This window comes from Mytilus galloprovincialis, chromosome 3 (genome assembly GCF_965363235.1).
Source record: "Mytilus galloprovincialis chromosome 3, xbMytGall1.hap1.1, whole genome shotgun sequence".
NCBI classification, from domain to species: Eukaryota; Metazoa; Mollusca; class Bivalvia; order Mytilida; family Mytilidae; genus Mytilus; species Mytilus galloprovincialis.
Window position 1 is genome coordinate 29,160,742 of NC_134840.1, and position 12,258 is coordinate 29,172,999.

At 31.7% G+C, this 12,258-nt stretch overlaps 1 protein-coding gene across 2 annotated transcripts in view; it reads left to right on the plus strand.

Annotated features, from left to right (window-relative positions):
* Positions 1-12,258, plus strand: part of LOC143067633 (ribosome quality control complex subunit NEMF-like) — a 43,306-nt gene that overhangs the window by 7,966 nt on the left and 23,082 nt on the right. For both annotated transcript variants that reach the window (XM_076241026.1, XM_076241027.1), the window contains exons 13-18: positions 179-339; positions 1,524-1,628; positions 1,874-1,937; positions 5,043-5,131; positions 5,564-5,667; positions 10,454-10,516. In XM_076241026.1, the coding sequence (XP_076097141.1) occupies positions 179-339; positions 1,524-1,628; positions 1,874-1,937; positions 5,043-5,131; positions 5,564-5,667; positions 10,454-10,516 (586 nt within the window). The remainder of the gene's footprint in view (positions 1-178; positions 340-1,523; positions 1,629-1,873; positions 1,938-5,042; positions 5,132-5,563; positions 5,668-10,453; positions 10,517-12,258) is intronic.

A 12,258-nucleotide genomic window follows, 5' to 3' on the forward strand; every position in this document is an offset into this window, starting at 1 on the left:
TGATATTCATGAAATAAAATGTATTTTTTGTTGGTTCTCTCTTGTTGATTAGCGTAAGGAAATTGTTTTTCCATGAAAAGTTTCATTGGGCCAAATAAAGTATTGACACTAACCATATATGGTAACTCTCTTGCTATGTTATGATTATTACTAATCATGTTCTTATATCAATTTAAAGGTTGACCAAGCTATACTTATTGTAAGAAGTGCTTTAGCAAACCAGATTGACTGGGCAGAAATTCAGAGACTTGTAAAAGAAGCCCAACAACAAGGTGACCCAGTAGCACAATGTATAAAATCACTAAAGCTTGATACCAACCATATATCAGTGGTACTCAAGTATGTATTGTTGATTTTTTATTCTTGAGTCTCTCTTATAAATAATCAATATATATTGTATTGTAATTTTAACTAAAACATTGAATAAGAAGTTTGTTTTGTGAAAATTTGAATACACTTAAGTTTGGACTTGGATATCTATCGTAGAATATAAATGAGTGTTTTAAATAAATAAAAGGATCACATTGTTCACATGACTGAAAACCTCTCATGTGTATCTGAGTACTGTGGATTCATTTATTTTTCGTAGGTACCAATTTACGTGAATTATGGAAAACTTACGTGTTCATGGATATTTTATTTCGTGGTTTTGCAGAAGTTGGCATACAAGCCATTAAAATATTCTAATGCAATTATTTTGTATCAATGGTTCTGATTGGATGACAGTTAGCGTACAATTTTCTATCTCCTTGTCTGTAACTAAAGAGCCGACATTTTGAATTGCTGAATGTATTGACATGTAATTTTTACAATAATAAGCCAAAAACTCACATGTTGCTCCTAAAAATCTTCTTTTTATCAAATTTTATTACATTCTGAAGCGGCACAGAAGGCAGAAAACGCCCGATGTTTATGTTTGATGCCGGAATCATACCTATGACGTCACCTGGTGTAGGGACAAAAGATAACATCTTTTCGCGAAATTTTCTTTAATGAAGATTTTACACTGAAATAATGATTGAAATTTAATTATGAACTTGTTTTGCATTAGAATAGAGATAACTGTATTGTATTTGAAACTTTGCGGACGTCCTTCGGTAGTTTTACTGTCGCAAATACCCGTTAACCTGTCTCCGCTACGCGTCGCCAGGTAAAATAAATTTGCAACAGTAAAACTACAGATGGACGTCCTTAAAGCTTCAAATACAATACAGTTATCTCTTAATTGACTATTCCTTGAAAATTTAATTTCATAATTTATCTGAACCAACGAAATCCACTAAAAATGTCATTAAAAGAATAATAATAAATCAACAGTACACAGTATTCTAAAAAAAAAATATTTTAACTTACCTGAAAGGTCTTATATTTATATCTTAAAAAGATTACTTTGAATGATTTTCCTTATTTCATGCTATAAACACTTTCTCTTGATTGGAAAACACATGTAAAGACTGTACCTCTCATTAAATTTGTGTGGAATAATTTTACTTATATATGTTATCATTGAATCTTTATTATAGAGACCCCTACTTTGAAAGTGATGATGAAGACCTGAATGAAGACATTTTACGTCCAATGAACATAGACATAGACCTGTCACTAAGTGCTTATGCTAACTCCAGAAAGTAAGTTTGTTCCCTTAGTTACCATTGGTCACCATATTTATTTTGCCAAACAGAAAAGATTAGACTATTTCAATGGTTATTTGAGACCAGCTAATGGGACTTTGTCTGTAGGTAACTATATCAATTCTTGAAAGTATATCTTTTCCATAGTACAGCTAACACAGTATAATGCATAAAGAATATTGATTAATAATTTGTATTGGCATGTCACTGTGTTGTTTACTCTTAAAATTACTTTTATGCAGGTTTTTTGATATGAAGAAGTTAGCAGCTAAAAAAGAACAGAAGACAATTGAGGCCTCTGGCATGGTAGGTTTATGAAGAAAAAACAATTTAAACTGTATTTATATCCATGTTGAATACAATTTGAGAAGTTCTTTAGAACTTATTCTTTTGATAAAGGTTGGTATTAATAAATATTTTAAGGTGTACAGAATTCAAGGATCCGGAAATTTTTTCACCTAATTTCGGTCATTTTCATATAACTTAAAAGTTGGTGCCCCTTTTCAAAAACAGATTGTCAAAATCTCATTACTGCATGAGTATGCTCCTACTCGTAGCATTAACGAACTTGTTTAACTGTTGCATCACGTTTCCTTCATGATTTATGGTACCATTTTCCTAAAATCGATCAAGAGCAATTAAGGGAAGGCAACAGTTTAAGAATAAAATGATTTTAATTACTCAAAATGGTAATTTTCTCAGTCATCGCTTACGTTTCTTTCGATTCTGAAGTCGAAATTCAAACCGGATGTAATGCGACAATACTAAAACGAACAATTCCGGACTTATTCCCGGGATTAGTTTTGTTTATCAAATTCACAGGAAAACATCGTTTTTTTAATATTTTACCTTTAATAGTGTAAGAATATTAATGAAAATAGTTGCACTTGCTTTATTTAGCAAGAAATCATTTTAAATTTACGATTTAGTGTCAAATCTGCGGAAGAGAATTTTAGGCATGCGTATCACAGTAAACAAAACACGTGTGTTAGTAGTGAAAAAATTTTTTTTTCTACGTAAATTAAATCAAGTTTTAATTTAATTTTGAATCATAATTGACAATTGTCTTAGCTGAAAAGTAATTAAATAATGAAGACAGTTGGTATTGAATTTTAATTTCTTTATAATATTAGTTCGGAGCTTGTGATTAATAGCCAGGTGTGAATTAAAAACACAGGTAAAGAGATTAGCGATCATTAGCCAATAGCTCCCCGAGGCATTAATATAGCTATTAGGAGGGCCCTTAGGATTATTTATAGTATAACTAATCGCCGTATTTGAATATCAAAAATAAGACAACATGTGACCGAACGACGCATGGATTAAACTCGTGCTGCGCACTCGTTTAATCCATGCGTCTTTAGTATAGCGGCGTTCGGTCACAAGTTGTCTTATTTTTGATATTCAAATACGGCGATTAGTTATTCTTTTTATTACATTGGCAAATGGCTTTTTTTATGAAATTAATGTAGAAAATGTAAGGAACTATATCTTTTTCCTACGCATTGGCAATTTGTTTTGATCCGACGTTATCGACGTCTTGACAACGCCTATTGTTGTATGACGTCAGAGAGTGAAATAACCATGTTTATTTCACATGTGAAATTATCGGTTTTTATCTAACTGAGAAATCAATGTAATTCATTGCAACCAATGTAATAAAACACTTTACTGGAGTGGCAGTTTAATTACATAAAATCGATAACAAAACAAAAATATGTTTAAAATGGCAATTGGAAACTCAATCTCAACGAAATGACCGAAATTATTTCTGTTGAAAAAAATAAAATTTGACCTAAATCCCAATAAATGATTTAGGACTTTTGAGTTTCCAAATCGGTCATGTCTGGCATATATGACCGTTTCCGGACCCTTGGTACAGATTATTTTGTTATTTGTGTCATTTGGTTGCTGTCTCATTGAAGTATACCCCACAGTATCTTTATATATCTTTTCATGAGTTTTTATTGTGGTATACTAAGTTTGACTGTCTTCTTATTTTTTATACGACCGCAAAAATTGAAAAATTTTTGGTCGTATATTGGTATGACGTTGGCGTCGTCGTCGTCCTAAGATATTTGGTTTTAGCACTATAACTTTAGTATAAGTAAACAGAAATCTATGAAATTTAAACACAAGGTTAAGCACCATAAAAGGAAGGTTGGGATGGATTTTGGGAGTTTTGGTCCCAACTGTTTAGGAATTAGGGGCCAAAAGGGGCCCAAATAAGCATTTTTCTTGGTTTTCGCACAATTACTTTAGTATAAGTAAACAGAAATCTATCAAATTTGAACATAAGGTTTATGACCACAAAAGTTAGGTTGCAATTGATTTTGGGAGTTTTGGTCCGAACAGTTTAGGAATTAGGGGCCAAAAAAAGGTCCCAAATAAGCATTTTTCTTGGTTTTTGTACAATAACTTTAGTATAAGTAAATAGAAATCTATGAAATTTTAACACAAAGTTTATGACCACAAAAGAAAGGTTGGGATTGATATTGGGAGTTTTGGTCCCAACAGTTTAGGAATTAGGGGCCAAAAGGGTTCAAAATTAAACTTTGTTTGATTTCATCAAAAAATGAATTGTTGGGGTTCTGTGATATGCCAAATCTAACCGTGTATTTAGATTCTTAATTTTTGGTCCTGTTTTCAAATTGGTCTACATTAAGGTCCAAAGGGTTCAAAATTAAACTTAGTTTGATTTTAACAAAAATTGAATTCTTGGGTTCTTTGATATGCTGAATCTAAACATGTACTTAGATTTTTGATTATGGGCCCAGTTTTCAAGTTGGTCCAAATTGGGGTCCAAAATTAAACTTTGTTTGATTTCAACAAAAATTGAATATATGGGGTTCTTCAATATGCTGACTCTAACCATGTATTTAGATTTTTAATATTTGGGCCCGGTTATCAAATTGGTCCACATTTGGGTCCAAAGGGTCTAAAATTGAACATCATTTGATTTCATCAAAAGTTGAATTCTTGGAGTACTGTGATATGCTGAATCTAACCATGTATTTAGATTTTGGATATTGGACCATAATAGGTAAATGTCCAATTTAAAATTTTTAAGTTTAAGTTCTTAGACCACATTCATTTTGTGTCAGAAACCTATGTTGTGTCAACTATTTAATCACAATCCAAATTCAGAGCTGTATCAATGTTATCAAGTTTTACCTCTGATTTCATTAAACCAATGCTAAAGTAGAAAATCTGTTTAGTTTTGCAAATACATATAAGATGTATCAGTTCTAATTCTCAAATTTATCAAAATAATATCAACTATGTTGTAATATCTTTCTTATATTAAGAAGATGTGATTCATCAAAAAAGGTGAATTCTGAGCAGACTATACTGTTTGTACTAACAACTGAAAAAGCAGAATTTTTCAGATGTTTAACTTTATTTTCACAGGCATTAAAGTCAGCAGAGAGGAAAACAAAGGAGACCTTGAAAGAAGTTGCCATGGCAGCAACTATCAACAAAACAAGGAAGACATATTGGTAATTGTGGTTTATCTTATGCCTTTAAAAACTTTTCATTTGTAAAAATGGTTAAAAAAATGAAAATTTACAGTATGTTTTTTATGCCCCTGCCATAACGTAGGGTGCATTAAGTTTTATCCTAGTCCATTCATTTGTCTATGTCTGTACATCCTAAAATTGGTTTCCATTCTCTAACTTAATTTACCTCAACCAAATGTTATGGAACTTATACACAATGCTTATTACCACAAAACACAAATCAAGTTTGAATTTCAGTGGTGTCACTATCACCATTCTAGAGTTATGCCCCTTTACAAATAAAGAAATTGCTGATTTTTTTTGTTTCCCTAACTTTATTTATCCTCAACCAAACTTTCCCGAAGATGTTTGTAGCAAAATAATATGCATATTGACACAACTAATTGCAGATGGTTACTTTATAATTTTTAGGTTTGAGAAGTTTTTATGGTTTATAACCTCTGAAAACTTCTTGTGTGTTGGAGGTCGTGACCAACAACAGAATGAAATGATAGTGAAGAAATATCTTAGGCCAGGTATGTGAATAATCTCTTGTTTTACTATTGTGAAAAAATATATCAGGCCAGGTGTGTGCATAATCTTTTGTTTTGCTATTGTGAAGAAATATCTTAGACCAGGTGTGTGCATAATCTCTTGTTTTACTATTGTGAAGAAATATCTTAGGCCAGGTATGTGAATAATCTCTTGTTTTACTATTGTGAAGAAATATCTCAGGCCAGGTGTGTGCATAATTGTGAAGAAATATCTTAGGCCAGGTGTGTGCATAATCTCTTGTTTTACTATATTTTATGATATTTAGATATTTAATGTAAAGCTGCAGTTTTGTGTGTGGTAGACAGATGATATGATATCAAGACAATCTATATAATAATGCATAATGTTTGGTTTTTGAAGAATAAAGACAATCTATGTAATATTGGATAATGTTTGATTGTTGTGGTATCAAGTTAATTTTTATTTAAGGATTGACTAATTTTTTTATACGACCGCAAATTTTGAAAAAATTTTCGTCGTATATTGCTATCACGTTGGCGTCGTCGTCGTCGTCGTCGTCCGGCGTCCGAATACTTTTAGTTTTCGCACTCTAACTTTAGTAAAAGTGAATGGAAATCTATGAAATTTTAACACAAGGTTTATGACCACAAAAGGAAGGTTGGTATTGATTTTGGGAGTTTTGGTCCCAACATTTTAGGAATTAGGGGCCAAAAAGGGCCCAAATAAGCATTTTCTTGGTTTTCGCACTATAACTTTAGTTTAAGTTAATAGAAATCTATGAAATTTTGACACAAGGTTTATGACCACAAAAGAACGGTTGGGATTGATTTTGGGAGTTTTGGTCTCAACAGTTTAGGAATTAGGGGCCAAAAAAGGGCCCAAATAAGCATTATTCTTGGTTTTCGCACAATAACATTAGTTTAAGTAAATAGAAATCAATGAAATTTAAACACAATGTTAAAGACTACAAAAGGAAGGTTGGTATTGATTTTGGGAGTTTAGGTCCCAACAGTTTAGGAATTAGGGGCCAAAAAGGGACCCAAATAAGCATTTTTCTTGGTTTTCGCACCATAACGTTAGTATAAGTAAATAGAAATCTATGAAATTTAAACACAAGGTTTATGACCATAAAAGAAAGGTTGGGTTTGATTTTGGGAGTTTTGGTCCCAACATAATAAGGGGCCCAAAGGGTCCAAAATTAAACTTTTGTTTGATTTCATCAAAATTGAATAATTGGGGTTCTTTGATATGCTGAATCTAACTGTCATGACTGTGTATGTAGATTCTTAACTTTTGGTCCCGTTTTCAAATTGGTCTACATTAAGGTCCAAAGGGTCCAAAATTAAACTTAGTTTGATTTTGACAAAAAATGAATCAGTTAGGTTCTTTGATATGCTGAATCTAAAAATGTACTTAGATTCTTGATTATTGGCCCAGTTTTCAAGTTGGTCCAAATCGGGGTCCAAAATTAAACTTTGTTTGATTTCATCAAAAATTGAATAAATGGGGTTCTTTGATATACCAAATCTAACATGTATGTATGTATGTAGATTCTTCATTTTTGGTCCTGTTTTCAAATTGGTCTACACTAAAGTCCAAAGGGTCCAAAATTAAACTTAGTCTGATTTTAACAAAAATTGAAATCTTGAAGTTCTTTGATATGCTGAATCCAAAAATGTACTTAGATTTTTTATTATGGGCCCAGTTTTCAAGTTGGTCCAAATCAGGATCTAAAATTATTATATTAAGTATTGTGCAATAGCAAGTCTTTTCAATTGCACAGTATTGCGCAATGGCAAGAAATATCTAATTGCACAATATTGTGAAATATCAATTTTTTTTTAATTAGAGTTATCTTTCTTTGTCCAGAATAGTAAGCAAGAAATATCTAATTGCAAAATATTGTGCAATAGCAAGATTTTTTTTTAATTGGAGTTATCTTTCTTTGTCCAGAATCAACTTAAATCTTTGTTATATACAATATACAATGTATATTCACTTTTTACTACCAACTGATAAATTAAAATAATCTTTACCATTCAGTGATAACAAGCAGTTTTTTTACATCTTAATATTTTATGATGTATTTAAATGAGTAGTTATTGTTGCAAACTCCATTAGAAATTTTAATTGAGATTAGTTTTGGAATAAGGGAAAGGGGGATGTGATTAAAAAAATTGGGTTCAATTTTTCTCATTTGAAATTTCATAAATAAAAAAGAAAATTTCTTCAAACATTTTTTTGAGAGGATTAATATTCAACAGCATAGTGAATTGCTCTAAGAGAAACAAAAATTTTAAGTTCATTAGAACACATTCATTCTGTGTCAGAAACCTATGCTGTGTCAACTATTTAATCACAATCCAAATTTAGAGCTGAATCCAGCTTGAATGTTGTGTCCATACTTGCCCTAACCGTTCAGGGTTCAACCTCTGCGGTCGTATAAAGCTACGCCCTGCGGAGCATCTGGTTTCTGTCTATGAAGAAATAAAATAAAAAATGTGGTGCACACTGAATTACCCGTGTAGCAGGTTATTTTAAAGTGTGCACCACATTTTTTATGTTATTTCGAATAGACAGAAAAAATATAACAGTCATTTCTTATAATTTAATTCTTAATTCCATTTTAAACCAGGGTAAACCATGAAAAAACGTTGATGATGCCATCAAGGCTTCCAAAACGGTCATATATTCCGGTCATGACCGAAACTTTCATAAAAAGTCCGGCTGCTCTCAGCCTCAAACGGTCAAATAGAATTGGTTTGCCACTTTTTGTTATTCAAGGCATTTTTCATAAAACGGTCATTTCAATTTTGACCAACTATCGATCATTAAAAATGTCCATTTGGGGCTTTGGACATGTCCGCTTGGGCATACTATTTCACAAAGATATTTTGGTCATAATTGGGTTTATTACAACAGATGCAGCAAATTTAAGATTCTTTGAAGTGTCTCAGTTAGTCTAATTCTCTGGATACATAAATGTACGGCTTGGTCTTTAGCTTGTGTACATCAATAAAAAGTAGAAAAAACATGTTTTCTTTTATTAAAATGACAACAACACAACAAGCTGTCAAACAATTATCCCTTCAATAAGTTATATTGAAGCCATAAATCATTCACTGATTACAGGTTTGTTACCTTTGATGAGGTGTCCTTAGCTTGTCTTTATCAATAGAACTAATGATGCATAACAATGTACATAAAGATGATCAGGTAACGAGGTCAAATATGTAAGCGTGTACGGAACAAGATCCTATTTAATTACGCTTTATAGATATTATTTTAAATGAGCATTCAGTTTAACAAAGTTCCCTGATATTTAAAAGTTATTCTTCAAATAAGTATATTTATAAATGAATAAGTATGATATCAGACATATATTATTTATTTGACACTGTACATCGTGTTAAATACTGGGGTACTATAAAGGGGAAAATTAATTGAAATATATAGTAAAAACACCAAGAAAAGCTTCGCTTGTGTATACCAAGCTGACTTGTCCAATGAATAAGAGGGGCGTTTTCTATTCTTGTTTTCATATTAAAAAAATGTTTTTACAATTGAAATCATAAAGAATAATATCCAATCATGACAATCTCTGACTCTTATAAAGACTTCGTCTGAAATTGAACAGTTCCCTAATGCAATTTCTCTAATAGAATTTTCATGTATTTTGCCGGTTTCAAGTGTCGAATGTGAAAGGGGTTTTTCAAGGCAGAACATTATTAAATCGCTAAGGTGTAGTCTGGGTATTGATGCTTTAGATCAACTTATGAGAATAAGCTTAGTAGGTGTAGATGTTAAAGACTTCGACCCTGTTCTTTCAATCCGCAAATGGCAATCCGTTCGTAACCGCCATGTGTATCAGAACAATGCATTCAGCAAGCTGATGAATGTTAGATCTTAAATTAGACTAAATGAACTGTAATCTTGTGCTATGATCTGTGCTTCTTTTCAATGAACTCATTGTAATATTTATTGCTTGTGTTTGTCAACATTGTGCTATTATTGTTGTTATATGCTTACATAACATATCATGTTGTTATTCATTAAATTATCTACCAACTGAGTATGTTTTTATTTATTCCTTATTTTCTAAATCGGGTTTGAAAATTGTACAACGAAAAATGTTATCACTGTTCAGTACAAGGTTTAAAACAATATCCTTCATTGGGCCTCCTCAATGTTATCTATAAATACCGCATCAGTTGTAAAGGTCACGTGGTCAGGTAATCAATACACAAAAAGAAAAGTATCACGTGTATCAAGCTGTACTACAATTAAAGCCAGTTGTCATCAACAGTTTAAAATAATATGGCCTTAATTAACAAGTTAACAAGTGTAGAGTACTCACAGAGAGAAGATAGATTATTTAAACACAAACAAAAACGAAAACATAAGAAAAGTCAGGTACTGAAGCTGACTGATTCAATGATGGCTCCCGATACACAGAAAAATGACACAATACTGAGGATAATATTTTATTTATTTTTAGAATGAAGACAAAAAAACAGTTATAAATAATTTTATTGCATATAACACTTCTAATTACTTAGACACATATATCTTATGCATCCTCTCAGTTACATTTAAGTATTCAGCTGATCATTGACCATCAAAAATATTTCTTTGTAAAATGTCCGGCTGTCGTCAGGAAATTTTGGAAGCCTTGGATGCCATAGTCACATGACAAAATTATATCTATGAGCTCATAAACAAAACTACTTCAGCCAATCAGAAAATGTGTTACACTCAAAATTAAATTAGAGTATGTATATTATAATGTCAAATTTCTATCTACAGGTGATTTATATGTGCATGCTGATCTTCATGGAGCTTCCAGTATTGTTATAAAGAACCATACCAGTAAGTCGCTTAGGCCATGGAAAATAAATTTACTGGTTCTCAGGATTAAAGTTCTGAAAAATTTGACATGTGGGCTGGTATTTGATTTTAGTATTAAATAATTTTGTTGACATTGACACTGTATATACTATTCTGTTGAAGGAATTGGAAAATACCAAAGGGAAATACAAATTTTGGCAAAACTGTGTCAATATATGGAAAGGCAAACAAGACCAGATAATATTACATAGAAAACTAAAACTGAACAACACTAACCTAACAAAAATTAAGTGTGTATGTTGGGTTTTTATACGACCGCAAATTTTGAAAAAATTTTCGTCGTATATTGCTATCACGTTGGCGTCGGCGTCGTCGTCGTCGTCGTCCGGCGTCCGAATACTTTTAGTTTTCGCACTCTAACTTTAGTAAAAGTGAATAGAAATCTATGAAATTTTAACACAAGGTTTATGACCATAAAAGGAAGGTTGGTATTGATTTTGGGAGTTTTGGTCCCAACATTTTAGGAATAAGGGGCCAAAAAGGGCCCAAATAAGCATTTTCTTGGTTTTCGCACCATAACTTTAGTTTAAGTTAATAGAAATCTATGAAATTTTGACACAAGGTTTATGACCACAAAAGAAAGATTGGGATTGATTTTGGGAGTTTTGGTTTCAATAGTTTAGGAATAAGGGGCCAATAAAGGGCCCAAATAAGCATTTTTCTTGGTTTTTGCACAATAACCTTAGGTTAAGTGAATAGAAATCTATGAAATTTAAACACAATGTTTATGACCACAAAAGGAAGGTTGGTATTGATTTTGGGAGTTTAAGACCCAACAGTTTAGGAATTAGGGGCCAAAAAGAGACCCAAATAAGCATTTTTCTTGGTTTTCGCACTATAATGTTAGTATAAGTAAATACAAATCTATGAAATTTAAACACAAGGCTTATGACCATAAAAGGAAGGTTGGTATTGATTTTGGGAGTTTTGGTCCCAACAGTTTAGGAAAAAGGGGCCCAAAGGGTCCAAAATTAAACTTTGTTTGATTTCATCAAAATTGAATAATTGGGGTTCTTTGATATGCCGAATCTAACTGTATATGTAGATTCTCAACTTTTGGTCCCGTTTTCAAATTGGTCTACATTAAGGTCCAAAGGGTCCAAAATTAAACTTAGTTTGATTTTGACAAAAAAATGAATCGGTTGGGTTCTTTGATATGTTGAATCTAAAAATGTACTTAGATTCTTGATTATTGAAGTTTTTTGGTCCAGTTTTCAAATTGGTCTACATTAAGGTCCAAAGGGTCCAAAATTAAACTTTGTTTGATTTCATCAAAAATTGAATCCTTGGGGTTCTTTGATATGCCAAATCTAACTGTGTATGTAGATTCTTCATTTTTGGTCCTGTTTTCAAATTTCAAATTCTACATTAAAGTCCAAAGGGTCCAAAATTAAACTAAGTTTGATTTTAACAAAAATTGAATTCTTGGGCCTCTTTGATATGCTGAATCTAAACATGTACTTAGATTTTTGATTATGGGCCCAGTTTTCAAGTTGGTCCAAATCAGGATCTAAAATTATTATATTAAGTATTGTGCAATAGCAAGTCTTTTCAATTGCACAGTATTGTGCAATGGCAAGAAATATCTAATTGCACAATATTGTGAAATAGCAAATTTTTTTTTAATTAGAGTTATCTTTCTTTGTCCAGAATAGTAAGCAAGAAATATCCTATTGCACAATATCGTGCAATAGCAAGGATTT